The sequence below is a fragment of the Toxotes jaculatrix genome, chromosome 3 (genome assembly GCF_017976425.1).
Source record: "Toxotes jaculatrix isolate fToxJac2 chromosome 3, fToxJac2.pri, whole genome shotgun sequence".
NCBI classification, from domain to species: Eukaryota; Metazoa; Chordata; class Actinopteri; family Toxotidae; genus Toxotes; species Toxotes jaculatrix.
This window is the reverse complement of record NC_054396.1, coordinates 20,338,422-20,364,056: the sequence shown is the minus strand read 5'-3', so window position 1 is coordinate 20,364,056 and position 25,635 is coordinate 20,338,422. Positions and strand designations below refer to the sequence as shown.

The window sequence follows — 25,635 nt, the reverse complement described above, 5'->3', positions numbered from 1 at the left end:
TGTTAAATGAGATGCTGGCTTTGGTGATATGGGACAGATGGGTTACACATTAAAGGAAAAACCAACATAAAGTGTCTTAGGTTCTGGTCCACCATTGGCCACCAGAATTCTCACAGAGGGATGGAACACCACCATGGTGATGGAAAGCTCCGTCTGGCACACTGGTCCAAAATCTCCCCACTGTTCAACTGGGTTGAGATCTGGTGACTGTGAAGGCCCTAGCATATGATTCACATCATTTTCACTGTCATCAAACCATTCAGTGACCCCTCTGTGGCCCTATGTATGGGGGCATTGTCATCCTGGAAGAGACCACTCCCATCAGGTCAGAAATGTTTGATCAAAGGATGAAGGTGATCACTCAGAACACCTTTGCATTGATTTGCTGTGACCCTTCCCTCTAAAGGGTCACAATGCCTACAAAATGTCCCCCAGAGACAGGGATGACTCATCTGACCATTTCACGTTTTGTGAATGAGGGGTTTATGCACTGCAGCCCTACTATAATATCCTGGACTGTTCTTGCTGACACAGTCAGATCATGTCTTGCATTGACATTCTCATTCGCATAATGAAGAGATGCTCTTTTGTTTTTCCTTACATGTTGCACCAAGGCACAAGCATCACTGTCATCAAATGTGCGCTGTCAAAACACAATTTCTGACCCAGTTTACTGACGCCTTTCCCACAGATCTAAATGCAGATGTCACTTTAGTCACAATTCCTAAACACTAGCCGGTTGAGCAGTCTGTTTGATTGAAGCTCCTGTCATCCATGCTCCAGCAATGAATCCTCTTTCAAAGTCACTTCAATCTTTTCCTTTTTCCATCTTGATAGAAAATCAGAATCAACTAGGCCTGCTCAGCATTTCAATCCATGCCACATCGCATGACTGGATATTAATTGCTTAATTGTACCATGCAGTGCACCTGTCTGGAAGCATCTGCATTTGCTGTGCTCATTTATGCAGGTTTTTGTCTGTAGGTCACTAGTGCATGATGGGTTTAGGAGCTATGCTGCCATCTTGCGGCCACATGGTGGACTTACATGTATCACCACTGCAGTGAGCTTCAGACAACTGGGTCAAGTACTCAGAGAAATCTTTTGCCAAAATAATGCCAAGAGCTTTATCCATTTATTTTCCTACCATAGTGCGATCAAATATGGATAATAACTAATGCTTGGAGAATCAAAGTTTGAACTTTGTGACTGTAACTTCAGAAATTCTGTGAGGGCTCCTGTTTTTGCAAACTTTATGCAAAACTAAGTTGATGGGGGGGGGGTTGTTCACATGCAAAAGATCAACTGCAACTGACAACAGAAATGCCCCACTCCATTCTGCCTCCCTTGTGAATTATATTTGTTTATTTATTTATTGAATCAAACTGAAATCAAATTTCAGTTTATGGTGATGTGATTTTTAATCAGTATGCGTTGTACAGTGTGATAGTGATTCAGAAATGTCCTTTTTTTCCACTGCAGCAAAAACAAATAGAAATATAATGAGAATACTGGATTCAGCAATTTGGACAGCAATTTCCATATACAATTTGGAGCAGATGGAATTGTCAGTTTCACAGATTTACACCTGTGACTACTGACACATCAGCTGCGTTCATTTCCAGATCTCAGCCTTTCTTGTCCAGATCCGTATCCTCTAAATGCATCTCTGCTATTTTCTCTTGTAAGAGCAGACTTTCTCTTCCAACAGCAACAATAAAACCTCTTCTTCAGGGATGAGTGAAACCGTGACGATACTCACCTTGGGACCAGCCAGACCATCTTGACCAGGGAAACCACGGTTACCAGGGGCTCCCTACACACAAAACAGGAAACTAGAGTCAGGGCTTATGATTATAAGAACGATATGTCAGTCACTGAATCTCATAGTGGTCACTGAAGAGGTTCCATACAGCATATAGTTTTTTGGAACTACAAAATAACCTGTTTTCCACTAACTTGAAGATACTTACTCTCTCTCCAGGAGGTCCAAGTGGTCCAGCAGCACCAGGCTCACCTCTGGGTCCTCTCTTGCCCTCTTCTCCTTGAGGGCCAGGTGCTCCCTGAGGACCAGCTGGTCCCTAAAAAAACACATGCATTAACAAATTGTTTTAATGCTGGAAAAGAAGAATTTGTTGTTTTTGCAAAATCTTACAGGAATTTTCAGGTAGTGTCATTTGAAGTATTTAACTGATGAATTCAAATTTACTTGATCTTGGTAGTGATTGTTATCTATGCTTATTAAAACTAAACTTAACTAAATGCAATGTTTGCAGATTGTATCAGTGAATTTGGATTTTGTGGAATAGGAGAACAAACAGGGAATATAGGGACAATTAAAAGAAAAGAAAACTCACAATTTCTCCTTTGGGTCCAGCCTCTCCCTTGAACCCTGGAATACCTGGGTCTCCCTAAACAGTGACAGACAAACAGGCAAGACAGAGAGTGAGAGAGAGGAATCAGCAGGATGGTCTTATTTTTTCAGTGCCATTTAATTGGGCTATATCTGGTTCACGAATGACTCAGTGAGTACATACAGATGTTCCTTTGGGCCCGAGAGGTCCAGTTGCTCCCTGAGGCCCGGGAGGCCCACGAGGTCCTGGGAAACCAGGAGCACCAGCAATACCAGGTGCACCCTACAGAGAGATAAAGATAGAGGGAGACATGAAGCCAGTCAGCAGATTCATCACTTAAACATCCATCTAACTGGATGTAGATTTAGAGGTCAAAAAGTTATTAATTATTATAAATGATCAGTTATTACAAATTATTATAAGGCTTTGAATTTGGCTGCCCCGGTTTTTTTTTTCTGTTTTATGGACCAGCCCAGTTCTTACAAGACTGTACAAACTGTGGACTGATGATGTGAAACATGTTGCATATTAGTTTACAACACTATGGCTCTGTATTTTAAATGCAAATGTAGTGTGCATATAGATTATGTACACTGAAGTACAGTGAGACAACACCACCAGCACTTCTACTGTACAACAGGTAAATGGGAAAATATATGGTAAAAGGGAGGTAGTTTGAAATAAAGACAAACAGCAGCTTTAAACTTACAGCTGATCCTTTAGCTCCAGGGATACCATCAGTACCGGGGTTGCCCTGAAAAGAAAAAGAGACAAAGAAAGTCAATACACTGCCATAACTGGTCCTGATTCAGTTATTGTTCTGGACTCATTAGTCTACTCAACAATGTTACAGTATATATAAACCAGGCAAGAAAAATATCAACTAATATAACAGAAAGGGATGTATTCAAAAGCCGTTGTTTTTTTAAAAAAAGTTTTTCTTTGTAAATACATGTTTACGGCGTCACTTACAGAAGCGCCAGAAGGACCAGGTGATCCAGGAGTGCCAGACTCTCCACGAGGTCCCTGAGCACCCTCAGGTCCACGAGCACCAGTAGGACCAGCTTCTCCCTGGTCGACAACACAGAAGAGAGAAAAGAAGATGGTATTAAATGAATATGCAAGCAAAGATCTTCGGAGGCTATAGAAAAAAATGGAAGCAGTTCTGGGGGCTATAAATGTATGTTATACAGTATAAACGTAGCCCTAAATATAGACATCCACTTGACATGACATTAATAGACATCCATTTAAAAACAAGCATTAATGATGTAACGCAGGAAAATGTGTGGAATGCAACAGAATAAATGATCTTCCATGACAGAACAGTTGTTGGATTAAGACAGTATCCAACAGTATACCCAACATTACTAAAATTATTTTTCCTGTATTTTTCACATATGATGATACAGCTAATGTGTGTGAAATCACATAAACCAGTGTTTGCAATGACTTCTGTTCCAGTGTTCTGCTTTACACCAGACTAAAGTCTGCACACATGTAAAACCTAAAATTATAATAGTTCTTTTTTTCATTTGTTTGTAACTACAACGTTGAAAACATTAATTTATATAATATGTATAGACAGTTTGCATCTCTTTGTGGTTATTCTGGGTCTATTTGAAGATGCTTTGCATCTCCTTATGGTTATTTTGCTTTGTTTTGTTGATGTTTTGAGTCTCTTTGTATTTTGTGTACTTTTGTACTCTTTGTGGAGGTCGTGAATCTCTGTTGAGATGTTTTACATCTCACTTTGGTCATTTTGTGTCTAACTCTGGAATATTTTGCAGCTGAACACCAGAGGCCTCCTGACTCCTCTCACCCCTGGGCATGTGCCCGGGAGACCCGTTCAGTAATCCATCCATGATTACGCTCGACGCACCGCAACACATATCAAGCGCACCTTCTGCGCACAGGCGGGCCCTTTAAACCGTCAGTGTCTCATGTCGAGCTCTAGCATCCTGCTCCCATATTGTGTGTTTTAAAGCTCTGTGGCTAATGTCCACCACTTTTGCTCATATATTGGTAGACGCTAGTCCACCGACTGTATTGTCACGTCATATCGCCTGGACTTTAACTGTGAAGGACTGTGTTTGAGTGTCTGATCTGCCACTCTGCTCCTTGGACATTATCAGCCATGCCTCTCTGTCTCCAAGCTGAGTTTTCCTGTAAACCCAAGGCCCGCTCCAACTCTGACCAAAGGATTTACGCTGTTATTCATGGAAATGTAGGATGTCACTGCTTCACTTCACTAAGGTAAATACTCTCCGTCTCTGCTGCTTTGCATGTGCTCCTGAGCGCATGTCTTTGCTTTGCTCAGTCGGCTTTTGGTTGCCTAAGAGAAGCTCAGAGAAGCTGCTGTGCAGAGGTGGGGCGCTTATACGCGCATTCGCCAAACAAACCATTTAGTTTTCAGCTTTAAGGTCTTTTCTCTCGTAAAACCGAAAAAAATATTGTTTGAAAAACACTTAAGATAAATAAGCAATAAACTAATAATAAATGGAATGGGCTCATTGGCGCTCCTTGTGGTCGTTGGTGGCAAAACACCCACTAGAAGTGAACTCGGAAAAGTGACATAAAAGTAAGGTTCTTTATCAAACTGTTTTCAAACAGTATTTTTCAGTTTTACAAGAGCATGTTTCTGCTTGTATTACTGCCGTGTAGCACCGTGGCTGTATGTATTGCTGTGCACCTGTTTGCTGCTGGTAATCGCTTCTGCTATTTTCTCATCCTGTGTGGTTGTCATCTGCCTGTATTAAGTATTATTTGGTATTAATAGTAATTTTCCTTCTTACGGCTGCTGAGCTCATTTTTCTTTGGGTGCTTTTTGGCATACATGAAAAATTTTCTGCTGTCTGTTTACATGGTGATAAAATATGCTTGTAAGTATTATGAGTCGGTTGTTGGCTGTATTGGTTTTGTTTTGTTGCATTCTTCCTCCTTGCTGCTGTTGTTTTGGGGACTTAAACAGGACTGGCCTTGCACACAGCCCATTCAGTCACATAATTATTTTCCTGTAATAGTAGCTTGATAGAAAACTCTGCATGCCTTTTGTCAGACACCCCATAGTCAGCCTAACAACAGAAGAAAAGAAAATCCACCTAAATGAATTTGTTTATGTGACTGCTTGCTTTACTATTCTTCATATCCTCATTACGCTGCATCTAATTTATGCTGATCTATCTTTGATGCTGCTGCTGCACTTATCACCAATTCTAAGCCTGTATCTGCTGCATTTCATAGTAAGAGACTGCCTGCTCCTTCTTGTGATTCTAACAGTGGGCGAATCATTGTCTGCTTCTCAACCTGCTGGTGAAGAGCCTATAGTAGCATTTAAGTGAACAAAATAATCAATTTGCTGTCTTTTCTGTGCTTCTCCAAGGCATGTTATCCAAAGCCAAGTGCATAATGTTTTGCAGACCTTCTGGTTCAGTATAAAAAAAAATGACTCAGGCCTCTATTCAGAGGAACTGAAGTGAATATTTTGTAGCCCTGCCTCACATGGACACAAGCCAGAGATTTTACCACACTGGTGGTTTGCAGCCTCATGGTGCTGAATGGAATTCCTTTGCTATTGTTGCAGCTTTGTACACTTTGCAGACTCGATAGTATGACATAATACGGTTTGTCAGTTTTTTCAAAAATGGTGATGTAGTAGATTGAATTTTTCTTCTGCCTTAGCCCACTGTAAAAGCCGCTGGCCGCTGAGGTGAAAACTGGGACAAAAGGAGGAACATTGCCAGTTTTTTTTAAGGTTCTCAGTACTTTAGAGGTGGCAAAATAATGCTGCTAGAGCAGTTGGAGCTACGTAAAAATTGTTCTGATTACAACTTCTATTCAGCAGCACAGTTTAATCTTGGGTCCATTTTAAATGTGTAAAGCCTCACTCATAATGTCCAGAAAGGAAAAACTTAAAATGAGGCTACATTTCATGAACTCTCAGGGAATTAACAGGCAGGTCAGATCCAACCAGACAGAACGGGCTCCTGAAGGTACAGCACAGTAATGTAATATGAGATATTTAATGTTCCTCACTGTGGGACACTTCCTGTGATATTATAAAGTCACACAAAAACACACATTCGCACAGAGGCACACACACTGTCCTGCAGACAAACATGAAACTATACTCTGTGTTTATGGATGTAACTTTATACAATGGATCACCACATGTACAGACACACATTTTCACTTGATTACTTCCAGGGAAACTCCAGGATTTTGGAAAGAGATACTTCATTTGTGATCTCTAAAAGATTTTCCAAACTAGCAAGGGGCTTAAAGAAGAAAGCAAACCACTAGCACTGGGCCCTCGAGCACAGAGCTAAGCCTGTCTGCCATGCAGGAGGAATAAATCAAATGCAAAGAGAGAGAGAGCAGAGAGAGAAAAGAAGAAAAAGACAGCGTGAGTGAGAGATGGAGAATAACACTTTAAAACCCCTCCTCCCTAATTTTCCACACAGATGGAGGCTTAAAGCACTTTTCAGTGCAGCGCAGCCTTCTCCAATTTCACTAAAGCATTTCAACTTGTCCCCACAAATCCTCCCTGAGTTGTGTGCTGCCATTTTCTGCGATATAAACTTTTTGATTTGACTCAAGAAAGTCTTATTCTAACTATGTAGAATTCACAAAAAAGAAAATTGTGCCTGTTACACACAGCTTTGTTTTGGGTGAGAAAAAGTCAGTCTAGTCAGTCAGTTCAGCTGTAAGTACAGCTATGTTGGCTTGATTTCTCGCAGAAAGAAAGGGACAGACATAGAGACACACACACTTATTCTCTCAAATATAACAGTGGTGAAGGGAGAGAAGAAGCAGTGGCACCAGTTAACTTACCTTAGCACCAGGAGAGCCAGGGAAGCCAGGAGCTCCAGAGGGACCAACGGGGCCCTACAGAGAGGAAAAGAGACAGGCTGTCAGCTCAACTATTAATCACTGACACTTTCAGTTTTAGAGATGTAGAGACTACTATTATACTGCAGAGGGGAGTGTGGGGAGAAGTGAGGGTTAGAGGAGACAGGGATGCTGGGTGTTTATAAACTGTATTTCTTAATAAGTCTCAAACTTAGTTGAAAATTATGAAAATGAATTAAATCACACTCAAAATGATACTCACTGGGGGACCAGCAGGGCCGGGCAAGCCATCATTTCCACGTGCTCCCTGAAAATAGTAAGCAATGCATCGTCAGCATTTGACAGAAGAGCAGTTGGACAAAATAATGGGACATAAATAGTTTCACACAAGCAATTAAAATCAGCAAATTGGTACATGAGACATATGGATAATACCTTACACAACGAGGTTAACGCCTCCGAGTTACAGTGTTATTTTAACAAGTACCACAGTTTGATACATTAAAGGTAAAACCTTTAAACTGTATTCTAAGGAAATGCTCACCAACTCTCCAGTAGACACTAAGAAAGCCAAGGGAAGCATCTAAACCATCTATTGTGAATAGTAATAGTAATAGTAAAGAGTAACAAAAAAAAACAAAAAAAAAAAGACACTCACAGCAGCTCCACTGGGTCCAGGACGGCCTCTCTCACCGGGCAAACCCCGAGGTCCCTATGGAGAGGAAAAGAAACATTGACAATCAGATTACTCTTATAATTAAGACTGGGTTTGTACGTCTTTTCTGTTGTGATGTTCAGTTGTTGTGAAGTTCAGAAATACACACCATTGGTCCAGGAGCGCCGTTCTCTCCGGGAGCACCGGACTCACCCTAATAAGAGGAAAGATTTGGCTGTTAGTATGGCAAGGAACCGTAATTAAAGATCATTTATGTTTTGTTTGAATCCCCATTATTTGTTACCTTGGCAACAACTACAATTTACGGGGGGTATATACACTATATTTGGTTAACAATTTCTCGGTCAGTGAAAAATAATTTAATACCAAGTGTTATTTGAGTAGTAGTTGTTGTTGTCTTTTTAATGTTAAGCTGTGTTCTAGTAGGAACGCCCCTACCTTAGAACCAACAGCTCCAGTCTCTCCCTTTGCACCATCAAGACCTGGATAACCCTAAAAGACAGCACAGCAAGACAGTGCAAGATAGTGAGGAAACCAATAATAAGATCACAAACTAGAACCACCTAATTTTCGTGGAAATCATCAACAGGCGGCAAACACACTCACTCTGTGTCCTTTGATGCCAGGCAGGCCAGGAGTTCCTGGAAATCCACGAGCTCCCTATAATGCAAGAGGAGAGATGATGCTCAAGATTAATGTACAGAAGGGAGAAAGAAGATGAAGCTAATGAAATAAAATAATGTTGCTGTAAAGATTTCCTCCACTGGTTGGAAGGAACTTTTAAAGTGAATTATTCCCATTAGTGTGGAATTTTTTTTTTTCAAATGCACTTTTAGAAGTTGTCCAGTTTTGGCTCCAACTTCTGTTGGTCAATAAATGCTCAGAGTCTTAGCTAGACTGAAAATAATAAAAAAATAATTAAAATAACTTTTAACTCTATAATAAAAAATCTGGATGTACTTAGTTTATACAGTAATCCGCCATTACTAATGGTGAGTTCTGTTTTATTGTTTAATGAATAGAAAATGAAATGTAAAACTACACTGACAGTTTGAGAGGATTATGTTATTCTGAAGTAACAGCATCAGTATAGCTGTATGTGAAGTCCATTAGAGTATAAAAGTTCAGATAAATATTGTGTGGTTCCCCCAAATCATTCTAGTCAGTTGTCGAGAATGAATCAACAGAAATCTCACCTGAGGTCCAGGAGGTCCACGCTCGCCTGATTTTCCAGCTTTGCCAGGTTCACCCTAAAACAGAAACAGAACGGAAAAGTTATGTGAAAAATACATGAAAAAAAAAAGTGTGAATACATGTAAGTGCTCCTTTGTAAAATGTAAAACTCTGTACTGTGTAGTTAATGTAGTTGATGTGAGAATGAGCACTCCTAGTGGGCACAGTGGGATATGTCATGTCTGCTGCCATCATGTGGCTAAAAGTAGAAATTACATTTTGATCTCTTTGAACCCCTTTTGTCAGGCAGATAAGCGAGGAATATGCCAGTGTATGGTAGAATTTCAGGTCAGGGTTTGGGTTGAGATCTTTGTTTGGTCACAATAACAACAAAAGACACAAGTGAAAGACGGTAATTTGGGAGGTTGTTCCTGAGTGTGATTGTTACAGTCTGGTAAGCAATATGTAATTTAATGAATGCTGTAAAGGCCTAAATGCATGGCAGTAATGACACACATCTTATGTCATAATTGTTAACCCAGAGAGCAGTTGTATAGACAAAACAATATAAAATACATTGCATATTTTTTTCTCATAAAATCTTGTTTTTAATGGTGGTATAGCAGTAATAACACCAAATTTAAAAATGTCAGACACTGTAGATATGGCTCTGAAAGACAAAGCAAAGATGATGAAAATAACATTCAGAACTAAAGGGTACAAACTGGTACAGTAGTAAGTAGTAAGAGTAATATACTAATATACTATACTAATATAAAGTATAAATCAAATAACAAAAATCAAAGAACGCTATTTCTGTGTTTTTATGTGTCAAAAGGTCAGGAGCGGGATATTAAAACTAAGCATAATTCACCTATGATAACCATAACACTGACACGGTACTTCTGGAGGGGGAGTCCGAAAAGAAAAATCAATCAGAATGTATTTTTCTTTATGGTGGGTTTAGGTCAGATAAAGAAGGGGCTCAACAGAGATGTTGACACTTTTTTTTTTTTAAAGAATACAATCAGAATAGTTAGTACTGTGTTCCTGCTATTTAAATATGCAGTGACAGTTTTTTGAAGTTGAGATACACTTACATCATCTCCAGCTTTTCCAGGAGGTCCAGGGGGGCCACGGGGACCCATAGGGCCCTGTTATTGGTGAAGAAAAAAACATGCAAAAGTGAAACACAGTTACCATTCATAATCGACAGAGGGCAAAATTTTGGACTTTTGGGTCGCAATTCATAACATGGGGTGTCAGCTCCTGCTGTCCTTCGCTTTGCAATCAGCCCTGACAGAAAGCATGTCAGAGATGCCAAATGAGACACATTAAAGATGTATATTGTTATCAATTAATCAATCAGTTATCACTTAACCTGTAGAAGTGTGTGTTGAAATTGCTGACATAAGCTGCTATCAGTAATGTGTTTATTAATAGATTCATTAAAAACAGTTGTGGCAGTTAAAGTTCACATTAATCAGATATTATCTTGCTGATCTGAAACACATTGAACTTTGCTTTCTATTTAATGCAAGCATCTCTGTTTAGGATTCCCTGAACAGTAATGAGAATATTACAATTATTAATGACAATATTTTTCAATGAGAATCAGTTAGGTTAAATTGAGAAGATTATGCAAAAAAGATGAAACAAATACTTCAATATTATCCTAAATCATTATTATAAAGTTCATCTGTTTCCAGTCTTTCTGCCTGCCATTTTCTTCCTAAGGTTTCTCAGTGAATGTGTAGTGATAGGTCTCTTGGTCCTGTTATTATTTTTCCATCTGGATGACTTCTTTTCTTTTTCCATGTATTACCCTGCCGTTAGTAAGCAACTCTGTAGTGCTGATATTGGATAAAACATTGAAGTGCAATAATATAAGGGATAAGGGGTGAATTTGTACTGTCATGAAAGAAAAAAAACAGACTCATTATGATTTCAAAGGCTAAAATTATCTCTGGACTTCACAAACACTCAACCAACACCGTGACCCCTATACAACTGTCAAGTTATTTTCTGGTAAGAAGCTTGATTTTAATCACACGTAATGATGCACTGGCATGTATTTAAAAGAGAAGGCACTTCTGCTTATCTGAACTCCACAGGAGCAGATTAACACAGCAGTGGGGAGACCCTGACTTGTCTACCCGCTGTGGGAATGGGAAGGACAGGAGGGTAGTCTGATTTTGTAAAACTACAGGAGGGGTAAGGGGTAAAGGGTAGAGGGGGGCGCCCTGAGGACAGAGAAAATTAAGAGGATTGTAAGAAGAACACAAAGTGATAACTAATGGGAAAAACCTAGGGTCTTGTGTCTGAGAGCAGTTATTTGAGGGGTAATTAATCTGAGGAGAAAGAACAGAGCAGGAGAGGCACAACATGAGTGAGAAGATTGGTAAAGAAAGGCTTCAGTACCCTGCTTTCACCAGTAGATGTCAGGCTTCACACAAGTGTGAGTTTGCGTCATGAGCACTGTCGAGTGACCGAAGAGGGCTGTAAATGTTGAAATATAAGGACCTGACTACTCAAATACAGGATATAGAACTTACTGGTCTGCAGTGAAAGGTTAGAAAGCGTTAATGGAAATGAAGTTCAGCTACATGAGATTCAGCTGAGGCTGAAGTTTCCTCATGAAGAAGTAAAACTGGATAGAATAAGGTTAAACAGACTGTTATTCAGTACAGTGGAGCTTCATGATGTTTTGTTTCTTTTTTTGTTTTGTTTTTCTTTGACTTTGTTTTTCTTTGCACACACTATCCTGTATAAACGATATCTGATTTTCCTTATTTGTTGAAGTAATGTGATAATAGTGTTTTTGTGGACAATGACATCCTTTTAAAAAATCAGGCATGAGTAAAAAGAGACAGATAAATAAGAGAAGAAGAGAGGCTTACGGGAGCCTGGAGGGGAGATATCTAAAGAGGTTTTGAAGAAGGCTATAGAGCAAGAATTTATAACAAACCATGTAATGTGGACTGGGGAAGGAATAGTATTCTGGGGGACACTTACAGATTGTCCAGGCTCTCCGGCCTCTCCCGGGTTGCCCTGGAAACCTTGTGGCCCCTGAGATGTAGAAAGAAGAGACAAACTGTTTGATGAAAGTGCATATATACAGTGGCAAATCAGTTAATCACAAAAATATTTGTCAGATTAGCAGATAAAAATAATCACTAGGTGCATCACTAAATATCTTACTTTTAAGCATCACTGATATTACAGACTTGTTATGTAGAAAGCCTCTAAACATTTTCATTATGAATTAATCCAGAGATTATATCTTCAATCAATCAATTAATTGTTTAGTCTAATAAATTTCTGACCAAAAATCCAAAACCAAAAGGTTTTCATTTTAAGATCAAGTCTTCACACTAGAGAACCTGAAATCAGAGAATGTATTGTATTTTTTCACAGTTGTTGCTTGAAAAACTGAGCAATTAAGTCCGGTCATTTGTAGCAGATGCTGTCTATTTCTCTTCACAGCTTAATTTTCACTTTAAAATGAAGACTTAATTTAAACTGCAATACAGAGCACACTTACACATTCAGCAAAACCGAGTACATGTACACCCGCAGCAGGGTAGAGGAAAACTACAGAAGCAATCCTTACAAAATGACTTCTTTATTATATTCCCAAGAAGAAGCTACTTCTCTCCATATGTGGGTTTAGGGTTATTAAAACATCAAGTTGAGGCAAGTCAGATGGCATTGCCTACAACTTCATAGCCTTACTCTGGAGGTTCACTACAGTTAGGGCTTGGCAGGAACAGAAAGAGGTGGGGACGTCGGAATAGGAGGGTTAAGCCCAGTAGGCTCTGTGAAAGGTAAATTGTCAGGTGTGCTTCAGTATGTCTGGGGCTGTGGCATAGGAAAAAGCCCCGGAGCCTGCAGCTGGGGAGGTGAAAGTATTCTCTGTGTGTCACCTTCCTCCGTAAAACAGCAGACACACCATAAAAACAGGGCTGTGTGTAAATATTTATCTCTGGCAGACTGTGGTATGCTCTCTGCTGGTCATTTAGGGGTCTTTATTGTTATTAAATTATAAACAGATATACATTTAATTGTTACTAAATACACTCAGAGGGAGTAAACTGTGAGGCATTTGTACGCAGTATCAAGCACATTACAATTATAAGATTTAGTCTTCAGTATCCTGTCTGTGACCGATCTTGTCTACAGGTGCGCTCAGCTTATGTGTTGTTTGGGGAGTACAGGAGGTACTTACAGGTGCTCCACTGGGGCCAGGTGGTCCTCTGGGTCCCATAGGGCCCTGAGGGGAAGAAGAGAGGCAAGAGACACAACATGAGGCTAATGACATATAACTGCATCCTGTAATCACTATTTAAACTACACAAACACATAAAACAGACCCTTGTACAATTCTATACATTTTGCCATTCTGTTTTAGTGTAAGAGGAAATCCTACACTCTGGTCCACTTGAATTCTGTCAGAAGCTGTTAAAAAACATTTCACCTGCTTTGCCCTAAAGCAACACAAAACAGCTCTACTTGTCAAATCCATAAATCGTTTGAAATTCCTCAGTGGCATTCAGACTTTCTCATGCTTTCTGTCCCTCTCTTTTCACTTCTTTTCAGCCTCCCCTTGCTGTGTATTTCCATAGTTCAGAGGTCATCAGTGGCAGTGCTGTACTCTTAAGGGAAGGTCTTGAACTCTACATGACTTCTTACACTTTGGCATGGGATGAAAAACAACACAATACTCAAAGGTCTAGGTTAAGAGAAATTCTTGGTCTTAGAGCTGTAAGATTTCAGGCATCAAAACAGGACGAGGTGAGATTTCTCAGACTAAATTTTCTCTGACTGAATCTTAATCTCTTCTGTTTCTGCTTGGACTCACAAGCAAAAGTAATTTCTGCTTAAATTTCATGCATCAGTGCTCAGCAAGAGAAATTCACATTCTGTGGAGGTGATGAGCCAAATCTTCATTGCTTTTCTCTCTCACACACATACACAAGGAAAATCAGCTGTAGAAGGAACAATGAAGCTGAACGAGTTGGTATCAATACAGCTTCACAAGATTCCAAGTTCTTAGGTAACTTTTGAAAAAATGCCTCGATTCAGATTACGTGTGACGGCTTTCCTCTCGGATAAAAAAAAAATATTCCTTTCAGTAGGCTTGATTTTTATAAACCCTCATTTTAGCATCATGGTTATGCTTAAAAAATCAGGGACTGCAGCCAAAGAAAACGTCACAGTGCGGCACAGTGGTCCTCAGAAGGGAATGAAAGTCACCTTTCAGTGGCTGTGGGAAGCCTTCACCACAGCGGGTAGAAACCTATCAATGGGGCTCTATATCTTCCGGACATCTGAATATGTGTTTGAGGGACATGCATATGTGTACTTATGTGTGTGTGCATACATTTCAGTAAGAGCGTTGTTTGAGGGTTTGGTATGTAGGCGTATGGATATGATTTGGGGTCCAGCGTGTGTATCAGTGGGTTATAAGCTTGACCTGTGATTTAACATCAGTCCAGTCTGTTCTTTCACTGCCCCCCTTCCTCCCCCCAGCACGCTGGCAAACCCTAAAGTAAACATGGGCTGGCTTCAAAAGGACCCACTACTGTGGTGTGCTCTCAGACATGTGGTAGGACAGTCAGTAGGAGTGAAGCCACACACACACCACAGCTAGCTGTGGGGATCTGATAGACTCCCGCCACCCCCCACCCCAACCTCTGCTGGGCTGAGCCACTGCCAAGCTGCTCTGTGGCCCTCTAAACCAAAATAACTCCCAGTGTGCTCCTCTTCTCACTCCATCTCAGGCATCCTGCCATGCCAGCTAACTGATGGCAGCAGTGGTTTTTCATGGGCTTCAAGTATAATGAAGATCAACGGCTGTTTCCTCAGTTTATAAAATTGCCCCTGTGTACTCCATTTGAGGTGTTTATTTTCCTTCAGGACACAGAACTTTTCTTGTTTCTTTTCTCCAACATTTGGGAAAGCTCTCACTTTTATGTCTCAGGTTTCTCCCAAAACCAATGGTAAAGGAGGGGAAAAACACAGGCGATGATACGTATCACTTGGACTAGTCTTAAATCAGTAGTCTGCGTAGTTTTCTCCCATCCTTGATTTTAAATCCTACATGGGTATCTCCTCTCCTGGTGAAGAACGATGATGATGATGTGTCCATCTCGTAGTTTACATTATTTGATAACTGTGTGATGCTTCTCTGGTTCGTGCTCCTCCACAAAGGTCAAAGTGCAGAATCAGTCACAAAAAAAAGCTTGCTGGCATTCAGCATTTGACTCCAGTACTTTAGCTGAGCAGATGTTGGCTGATGCAGAATTTTAACCCAGGCCTCCACGTGGAAAGACAAGTCTGTCTAAGCACTTGGTTTTGCTCCTGAGCCCTCAAACTGTTGCATCCTAGCAGATTCATAAGCAGCCGACTGTAAAACAAGAACATGGCTGCTCTCATCATCTCTCGCTCACCATTGGTCCTTGCATCACACCCATCTGTGCGCCACCGGCCTTCTCGTCAAAGCCACCAGCCATCTGAGCAGCAAAGTTCTAAAAAAGACAAAAGAAAAGACAGTAAGATTATGAAATATGAATGTTGTTTGATGTTGGTTAACTGTTAGTGAAATCAGGCTTTTAAAGTTATCTGCTAAATTGGAAAAGATGTAATTTTCACTGCTGGGTAAAGCATCTGGTTGGAATAAACTGAAAAGAAAAGGCCAAAAATAAATAAGTAAATAAAAAATACTTCAGACTGCATAAACCATAAAACTGAGCTTTAGCTTTTTCAGCGTCTATCATGCAAAATGTAATAATGTATCTTGTGTTGTTAAAAGTGTTGTTATTGGTTTGCATAGTTTGGAGGATGCTGTGTCATTTTAGCAGGAGAGAGGATCAGTTTTTAATGGATTGTCAGCAGCAGAGCTTATTTTGTGAATCCTGATGCAGACAGAACAGAGACAGAGGGCATGTGAACAGTTTTCATCTCTCTCCCCTTCACAAAGACTCTCCTTGTCCCCCCCTCCCCAAGAAAAGCTCCTTCCCCTCCCCTCCCCAAGTCCCCAAGTCTATCATACTACCTCCAGCCCTTCCACCTCCCCTCCCCTCAATCCACCTCCTCCCTTCTTTTCTCCTGCAAAGAATGAGAGGCATTCGATCTATTCTCTCACTCTGCATCCATTCGCTGTTGTCTTTCTGCCTCCTCCCATCTCCAGCAATTTCCCACATCTTTTGTCCTCTTGAATTCTTCCCTGCTCCATTTTACCATTCTCTCTGCTTATTCCACGCATTCAAAGTGAACCCACTCTTGGCCCTGCAACAGTGTTCGACCTGTCAGCTCCCATGTCTGCAGTGAATGCCAGTCCACCACTCCTACTTGTCATGGGATACTTACTCCACCAAGGCCAGGGGGTCCATTAGGTCCTGGAGGTCCAGGGGGTCCGGGGTTTCCAGGGGTGCCAGGCTCACCATCTCTGCCACGGGGACCAGGGCTTCCCTGAAATAGAAAAGTAGAATTAAAATGAATGAAATCTATCTAAATCTATAAAAAGGATAAGAACAAGGATAAGGTCATTTGTAATGACTGATAGCAAAATACATATCAATCAGAGATAACTTCTGCAACTGTGAATTATTTTCATTATCATTTAATCTTTAGGTGGTTTTCTCCATCAATTGATTAAACATTTGATCCATAAAATGTGAGAAAACTGCAAAACGTGTTGATCACAATTTCCTAAGCAGATATATTCAAATGTGTAGTAAATTAAATTTTATATTATTAACAACTAAAAAACTAGCAAATATTTACATTTGAGAAGCTGGACCCAGGTAATTTGGGAAATTTACTTAAAAAAAAAAGACTTGAGGCAATCTATATTACCAATTTATCGAGTGATTGATAAATAATTGTTGCTTTTTTGCTGTACTCACATATGCAGCTCATATCTAGATTTTTCTGCAGTTTCCTTTTTGACAACAAAGGGCACATATTTGGAATAAAATGCAAATTACATATCTTTGACTAATAATCCTCCATTTTTCTTTTGATCTTATTGTTATTAACTATAAATACACCTTGCAAAATAACATGGTCTTTCCAAGCATATTTGAGTACAGAGAAGGTGTTAAATACTAATCATTACAATTCAGCATTGATTCATTTCAGGCCTGTGTGCCAATATTTGAACCCATAAGTACTTTGGATAAATCATTACACCGTTGCTGGCAGACGATACACTGCTGGACTACATTCGTCAGACACTGTTGACAGAAGCCTAATGTTCAGTTGAACCTTTTCCAAACTGCACTGACAGTCTACATGTGACCAGCTGGTAGCAAACAGTGATCCATCAGGACTGAGATTTGTCTAAATAAATACACTGGAAATTTGAAGGCAAAAAAAAAAAAAAAATGAAAGCACAAAAAATAGGTTAACTTTTATATCAGTTGCAAGTTATGCAATGCAAAACAAAATACAGTTTTTTTTTCCCTCTTGGAGGCTGTTTTGCATGCTGATGATTTATCAGTCCAAATCAGACTACTTGGCATACCTCTGTGCATGTTGTGACAAATTACCCTGCAAGGGAATCCTGGACAAAGAATGTGCTGAACACCTAAAAAGCTACTTAACCTCTGCTAGCCAAATCTCAGTATACCTTGTGCTTAAATCTGCATAAACAAGATGACTACATGATATAAACTCTTCGCCTCCAGCCATTATCATATATACAAGTGTTGTTGCGTTAATGTCATGATCAAAGCCTGGCGAACGCGGCGAAGCTGATTTCCCACACTGGCTGACTGTGAGGCCTCAGAGAGAAGCAGAAGTTTATATTATGAGACTCCGACAGTCCCACATCTGTTAAACAACCCAGACCACACTGCCTAATGGAAACGACACATGACTAGTTAGACTGAGCTGCTCAGTGAAAGGCTACCATTCTGCAAACCTGCGAGCTATAGCAGGTATCCCATCCCCCCACCTCTACTGCACACCCCCTCAAAGACCTACAGCTATCAGATTCAATAGGACATACTGTACTTCTTAAGGGAGCAGAGTGTGGGTCTAGTTTTTTAAAGGTCAAGGCGAAAGTAAGACAACCATCTTTTTTAAAAACCTTTCAAACCGACCTTCTCTCCCTTCTCTCCTCTTGCTCCGCGGGGTCCTTGCTCTCCTGGTGGGCCCTGGGTGAATGGGAGACAGTGAAGTTGTCAGTAACTTCAGGTGTGAGTTGAAGAAACAGCTGCAGCTTGTGAACTCTGCTACTGTTAATGTCAGATCAGTTTCTATTTCCTGTCACTGCAACTGGCAGTTACATTTATTACCTATATAGTTACACTGAATGCAGTCTCTCTGTCTTGCATGAACACAGATAGTACAGAATACTCTCTACATAGATCAAGTTCTAAAAGCCTTCTTAGGAAAAATGTGGAAATGCAGTAATAATTGCATACCATTGGGCCAGCTGGTCCTCTTGGTCCTACAACCTGCACAAGGGAAGAAAATAGGGAAATTATAAAGTTATTTGTATTTCTATGTCACTTATCTTGTAGAAAATGTTACCTTCAATCTTTGAAGTCATGTTAATGTATAAGCATATGAAGATATTTTGGAGTGCACAAGCTGAATACTCTTTAAATTCACACCCATTACTAAAACTAAAGCTTACATTTACCAGATGTATTTGCACATGTGAGGTTTAGATCTCCTTGCACATGAGGGGAAACATTATCTTGCTCCCATTAGAGCCGACTTGTTAATTGCCCATCTCTTCAGGCAAAGCATTATAAGAAACATACAATAAACAATGCCTTCTTATTTCCTGCCGTGAACTTGTATTCCCTCAGATGGGTAAAACATTTCCAGGTGCAGTGCCGCAGCAGAGGGGAGTTTCTCTCTCTCTCTCTCTCTCTCTCTCTCTCTCTCTCTCTCTCTCTCTCTCTCTCTCTCTCTCTCTCTCTCTCCTGGCCTATGAAGATCTTTATGGAGGATTGTATGGAGGCCTTATTGTGCTTGGCTGTCCTCCTGATGAGTGGGCTTACAGACCTGCCTCCTCTCTCTGTCTCTTACTCCTTCTTTCTTTTGTAGACTGGCAGTATACAATCTTTCAATACTTCAGTTATTTTGTAATACTGAGTTACATTACTTCTGTAATTAGTAAAAACTATTCTGATGTACAGGGATAATGTGCTACCAACACTGAAGGAATGGAGCTAATAGCATTTATTCAAGTAATCTGAGGTACTTGCACTAGTGTTTCCATTTCATGCTACTTCTACTCCTTTTACATCTCAGAGGGAAATGTACTTTCTACTCTAATACATTTAGTATGTAGCTTAAATGACTAGTTATTTTGCAGCACTTTTACTTGTAATGGTGTATTTTTATATTGCAGTATTGCTACTTTTTTACTTTAGTAAAAATGTTAGATGTGTTAAGATGGATTTTCAGTACAGGGTGGTGTGGTGTCAACTTACATCGGTAATGTCTCCGGGCTCGCCTTTCTGACCCTGATATTGACAAGATAAAGCATAAAAACAGCAATTAGCATTAGGGCAACAAAATTATATTCGACATTTTTTCTGTGTTCTGTCTTTTCACACTTACAGTTTGATTGATGAGACCTTTTATAAACTGGTTAACAGCAAAATGTTGAAAATAAGTATCCCCCTACAGTATCAGCAGACACATAAATATGGCACACAGTGTGGGGCAGGAAATGACTATTTGCCATCTGGCAAAGCTTTTTCAGATCAAAGTCTCGTCTAAATCCATAAACTACAGGGCCCTCCTGCAGCACTGATATGAGTCTGGGACAGATACAGATTTAATTGCAGGTGCTGGGGAGCTTCATGTCATAGGCACACACACACACAGAGCATCATGATCACATACACAGACAAATCCATGCAAACACACACACACCATATTCTAGAATGGTCTCACCTTAGCACCAGGTACTCCTGTTATGTGGTCGGGGGTGGGAGGTAGAGGGGAAAAACAGATATGCAGTTAGTGACTGGTTTACACAAGAACAATCCATGAGGGTTGCTCAATATTTCCCAGAGGCCCAGACAGTCTGTATATGCTGATAACCAGTTGTACTTAAAATTAAACTATACTAAAGACCACCACCAAATAAGACTTGTGGTACCCAAAGAGCCCATCAGGATTTAAAGTGTTGTCTGAATCACCATCTCGAGAGCTCAAAGCAAAAGCATAGCAGCTGCAGGTAAAAGAGACTAGTATGAAGCAAAGGCATTTGAACAGCTCCTGTAAAGTATGTATTTTCATTACAATATTAAATGTGATGTATTGTAGACCAGAGCTGTATTTTTGTTTTTTATATATCTAAGCATTCTAATAAGCATTTGTTAAGTAGCAATATTGATAAATTATGAGTTTGCACACTCTTTAGGTAGGGCTGGGCATCACTGAAATGAAATCAAAAGGCTTGGTACTAATTCCAATTTTATAACTACTTTTAAGTACTACAAGGATCCATAAGACGTATGCCTCCATAAACTAGTCTGAAATCTGCAAAACTTTGATTAAAATTAGGGACTATTTGTTTAAGAATAAGTAAACAAATTACAAGTTTAACCTGACAATCAGCGCCAACTTTTAGTACCTGACAGTGTTTGATAATCTGTGGTCCAGACACATTTCAGTCATTACCAAAAAAGTATGGAGGTTTGATAGCCAGCCCTATTTTTAGGTGATTGATAACTTAAAATGATGCTTTACTTGTTACACACTTGGTGCTAAGCACTTAACTTTGCCTTGAGTGGAACATAAGTATTTTATAAAGCATTTTAATCAATAAGCATGCATTGCAAACAATGACACCTCTGATTTCATTCATGCTCCTCAACCAAATTTGTCATTTGACATTTCCAAAGCTGACCAACAAGGTCCCTGTTTATCAGGAAGCAATGGCAGTTTTTAATGTGGTGAATAACTCCTTCAAAAAGTCTCAACCCTCAGTAGAGTGTCAGCGTTTTTTCTTGCCGTCAGATCTGCAGAAATCTACAGAGAGGATATAGAGTAGAAATGCGAGGCCGCGTCTGCTTGACTGAGGTATTTCCTTAATGACTCCCACATGTTTTCATGATACTCACGGAAGGACAGAGTATTCAAACAAGATGGGGCCAAGGTGAGCCAGCTATAGAAAAATGACGATGAGGTAGCATTGCACTGAAATCTGGTCAGATGTGTCACTGTTGCTGTTTACTTCTTATCATTTGTTTGCTTTGGGGAAAGAAAAGAGTATTCAAATCAAAGGGTGACATACAGTATCAGCCTGATTAATATATTAAAGTGAAGAGGTTAAACTGCACCTGGTCAACCTTTGATTGATACCAAATTATCCATGTGTCATTTTCTCCCCAAAATAAACAACATGATGTCATACAGTAATTTATTTATGAGAGGTGTGAGATAAATAAATTACAACCAATGGGCGGAGACGTGTCAGCTGCGCAGATGGGGCAACACTCTCCGAATGGGATTTCAGGTTTGGGGCAGTCTTTTAGCTCCTCGCAGACAATTTCATCACACAGGACGGTTCCAGTGTCACACACACAGATGCGACAAGGCTCTGGTTTCCATACGTCCTTGTCGCTATAGCGCTGTCCGTCTTGTATACAGCTAAAAGCATCCTCCTCTGTGTGCGAGATCATAGTAAAGGACACATAGAGGCCCAGACAGGTAGATAGGTGGGAGGAAAAAGGAGATTATGCATCAGGTGTGAATAGAAGTCACTGCAATGTGTAGCTCACAGACAAACAAGTATAGTATTTACAGTATATCACAACGTGTTTGAGATAGGAGCCAAACCAAATGTTTTGCTCAGGTGGGAAACACATTTGCAGAACAATAACAGGTATTCCAAGGTGTTAATAGAAAACACATGTTGGAGAGCATTAACCTGAATACAAACCTAACCCAGAAAGATTTTTGTTTGCTTAATAAGAACGTGATTTTATACTTTATTGATCCCTGTGGGAAATTTTCTAGGCAAGAAACAATGTCAGCAACAGACCAGTGGTACTGAAGCTGATTGAGATGAGCTGTCTTGTTCAGTGGGACTTCATCAGGGCAGTTACATCAAAAGCACATGAACTCTGATCATCTGTCTTATTACAGTTGATGTCCCAGCTACTGATGACTGAGTGTGGTGTCACCATCCCAATGGTAAACTTAGAAAAAACAAAAACAGTAATAAGTAGCAAACACTGAATCTAGTTGTTGAACTATGCAACCTCTCAAGTAGCCACAGGGTAGCAGTGTAACACCGTAGATTCACACTGAAGCTAAGTGAGACCTGCAGGAAACCTCCAATAACTTAACAGGAGCTGGAGACCATGTGCCTGAATTCCACCACAAGTTAAATATAGGGCCAGTTTACATTGCGGGAGACACCCTAATTTACTGCAAAGGGCACAGTCTTTGCATTCAGTGCATGAAAAATGTTTTAATTTTTTTTTCTGACCACTGTCTGGCAAACAGAGCACAGAATAATGTGAAGGGGGTGGGGCATGTTTCAATACAGGTACTGTAAGTGGTCTAAATTATACCACTCAAGAAAATGTAACAATAGACATAGGTAATTAGCCATATTCAAGTTCATTTTTTCAGTCTGGCAGCTTACTGAACACTGAACAGAGGACCAAACACTTGCTGAAAGAAATGCTCTGATTGGAGTCACTGAACCTGCACCGAGGGGTGAAAGTGTCTGACGCACCAAAAGAAAGGCCTCAGGGTACGGGGGAGCCGAGAGGGTGAGAGGAGAAGGAGCAAGTACAGTAGCTATATTTACCTTTGAGCCCTGCTTAAGTCTAGGTAACCTAACGGACCCCAGCAGCAATGAATGAGGTCTTTCTGGAATGGGACAGAGTGGGCAATTCACAAACTATTGCCTTGTATAAACATGTGGCACATTTTAAACCCCATCTGGAAGCCATAGCTGTGTCAGATGCCAGTTCAAACACGTCAGAAAAAAGAAAATGGTCAGCTTTCATGCACATACCTTGCGGTTTTGACATTTAGTTTTACAGGCCTGGATGTACTGTCAAAGGCCTGCACCTGTCCTTTCACTGACTCAGATATGAAAGATTTGTCTGATATGGGATATTCTGGGACAAGGGCTCCTCTATCTACTGGAGAGCTGATAGAAAGCTGGCTTTTCGTCACTGAGGATAATTTGTTAGTCTCCTTTCCCATGTGTTGGCAGACATACTGTTTTCCAGGAGAGTAAAAATGAACAATGAAAATTGTAAAATGAACCCAAGTGAACTTCAAGGACAGTAAAGTCATCGCTGTTTTCTCTATATTTAGTAACTTTTAGGCCTTGATCCAGCTCTAACCCCTGTCTGATTAGCTTTCTGCCCCCCTCACCTACATGAATGTGTCAGTCAGCAGCCCCAAAATTGAGAGCTTAAAGAACTGACCCCTGTCAACCCTGTGTGACTCTCCGCCATTGAGCATGCTGTGCTGAGGTCACAGTCAGACCTCTTTACCACTTGAGTGTCTCCCAGAAAAATTTCTGCCTCCAGTTAACGCAGAGGAAAGGACTTGCATTATACGTCTTTGAAAGAGTAACCTGAGACGAGCAGTTGCTTTGGCATGAGCATTTTCCCCCCTTTCACTCATTCTTCTTGAAAAAAATGCCTTTCCTTTGCTTTAAAAGCTTGTTAAGGATGACTTATTGTATACTGAGAAGACTGCACTTCTCAGAACTACTGTTAGAAAGTCTCTGTTTTATATTTTTCCAATCACTTCTCTCTTGCACCCTGGCTCTGTCTCTTTCTGGGCTGACTGTCACAGCTTATGGGTAATCTTTTAAGCAGATGGAAACCCTGAAATCATATGGAACATTATTTCTGGCCCCAAATCTGCTGGAATACCTTAACTCTCACATGTCTCTTGTGGATACTAAAATCAATAACGACACTGAATAAGCCCACTCCAGCTTTATTCAAAGAAAATGCAGAGACAGTAGAAAATAGGTATGAAGAATAGCAGAATAGGGCCATTTGGTTCTAAATGGAGATTTTTTTTTTTTTTTTTGAGGAAATTTTGGTTATTAGTCCACCTTTCCGCCTCAACAAGCCAGGATTTGTCTGGATGCCCTCTGACAGAAATGGAATGTGAACACTTTTCACCAAAGGCCCTTGAGCCTGACCACCTTTCACTTTTTGCCCAACCCCTCCCCCCCCCTCTATATTAAGTGAATCTGCAGTTAAAAAGGAGAGCTTGTCAAGGCCCCTAAAGCACCCACAGGTGTCCAGCAGCTCAACTTGAAAAAGGATGGGGGGAGTAGGATAAGGGATTGAGCTTTACTGTGATGGATCAAAATCTGAATCTTGTGATTTTCGCTATTCAAAGTATAACTAAGGATGTAAACTTTAACGAGAATGAATAACTACTGCTGAGAACCAACGAACCTGAATTAAAAAATAACTGCACAACTAGGAAAACAAATTCAGATTTGTGCGCCGCATTTCACGTAAACGTCCCACAGGCTTGCATCCATTCCATCACTTTTACGCACGTCCACTGCTCTGATATATTGCGTTTTATCTCAGCTTACAGACACAATAATATCAGTAGTTATGGTAAACAGAAGGTCCTCAACTATCATCAATCAAAAATAACTTTGCCTGCAACAGAGTACCCAAACGAAGGTGAACTTTCTGTGCGTAAAAGGGATAACAAAATCACTCCAAGCATCAGAACAGCCTCAAAACTGCTCAAAGTTCACGTACTATGCCTAAAGATAAACATATTTCAGAGTAAACTGACTTGGAGAAGAACTTTTGCTCTCCATATGCACCTTGAGATAACTTTAACTTTTCGTCATTATAGCTCTGAAAAAAAAAAAATCTGTCACTTACGGTCGTCCTCCTCCTGACATCTCACAACGGCTAATAGACAGACTTGGGTCGCTACAAGTAGCAGTACAGTCCTGGAATCCATAAAGCTGAACATGTCTAAATATTAGACATGCAGGGCCCTTGAGGGAGAAAGAAGGGTGCGAGGGGAGCGGAGGCTTCTCTCAGTATTTAGTGTGTGTCCCCAGTTACAAAAGCCGAACCATTCGACATTCACCCTTCCCAAAAACCGATGGGGGAATCCAGCGGCAGGACCCGGACCTGCAGCAGAAACTCAGCACCGACCGCTTCAGGCCAGACGCTAAAGTTTTATGTCCCCGTTGCCTTCAATGAATCTTCGTATATTCCCAAATATCAGTCCGGCCCCTTACCCCCTGTCAGGCTGAAATCCGAGCCCCGTTTCCCTCCCATTCTCTCTCCCAGGTTCCATTATTCCAGTCCCAGACCACTCCTTTCTCCACGTGCTGCTACTGAACCCAAAAAAAAGAAAAAAAAAAAACTTTTCTCCCCTAACTTTGGTGCCCTCCCTTTCCCACCCCGCCTTGTTCATCGAAAGCATAGCGATGTCAGAATCGTTTCGTTACGCCAATTGAAGGAGCTTCTTCTGTATTTTGGCATGTGCAGTCTAACTGATAAATAGTCTTTGGGGAAAGTCTAATTCCAATTAATAGTCTTACTAAATATTAATGTCAGAGAGATTCAACTG

General features: G+C 40.4%; 1 protein-coding gene across 2 annotated transcripts in view; it reads right to left on the bottom strand.

The window, feature by feature from the left end:
• col2a1b (collagen, type II, alpha 1b) overlaps positions 1-25,224 on the bottom strand; it is a 45,630-nt gene extending 20,406 nt beyond the window's left edge. Inside the window, exons 1-24 of one of the 2 annotated variants that reach the window (XM_041033668.1) lie at positions 24,933-25,224; positions 21,491-21,700; positions 19,981-19,997; positions 19,512-19,544; positions 18,489-18,521; positions 18,165-18,218; positions 16,426-16,527; positions 15,507-15,584; positions 13,283-13,327; positions 12,070-12,123; positions 10,155-10,208; positions 9,078-9,131; positions 8,488-8,541; positions 8,320-8,373; positions 8,030-8,074; positions 7,864-7,917; positions 7,468-7,512; positions 7,188-7,241; positions 3,327-3,425; positions 3,064-3,108; positions 2,538-2,636; positions 2,358-2,411; positions 1,974-2,081; positions 1,763-1,816 (exon numbers count right to left, since the gene is read on the bottom strand). In XM_041033668.1, the coding sequence (XP_040889602.1) occupies positions 1,763-1,816; positions 1,974-2,081; positions 2,358-2,411; positions 2,538-2,636; positions 3,064-3,108; positions 3,327-3,425; positions 7,188-7,241; positions 7,468-7,512; positions 7,864-7,917; positions 8,030-8,074; positions 8,320-8,373; positions 8,488-8,541; positions 9,078-9,131; positions 10,155-10,208; positions 12,070-12,123; positions 13,283-13,327; positions 15,507-15,584; positions 16,426-16,527; positions 18,165-18,218; positions 18,489-18,521; positions 19,512-19,544; positions 19,981-19,997; positions 21,491-21,700; positions 24,933-25,026 (1,593 nt within the window). In that variant the 5' untranslated portion in view covers positions 25,027-25,224. The remainder of the gene's footprint in view (positions 1-1,762; positions 1,817-1,973; positions 2,082-2,357; positions 2,412-2,537; positions 2,637-3,063; positions 3,109-3,326; positions 3,426-7,187; positions 7,242-7,467; positions 7,513-7,863; positions 7,918-8,029; positions 8,075-8,319; positions 8,374-8,487; positions 8,542-9,077; positions 9,132-10,154; positions 10,209-12,069; positions 12,124-13,282; positions 13,328-15,506; positions 15,585-16,425; positions 16,528-18,164; positions 18,219-18,488; positions 18,522-19,511; positions 19,545-19,980; positions 19,998-21,490; positions 21,701-24,932) is intronic. The other variant, XM_041033669.1, reaches the window with a different exon arrangement.
• Positions 25,225-25,635: the final 411 nt, after the last annotated feature.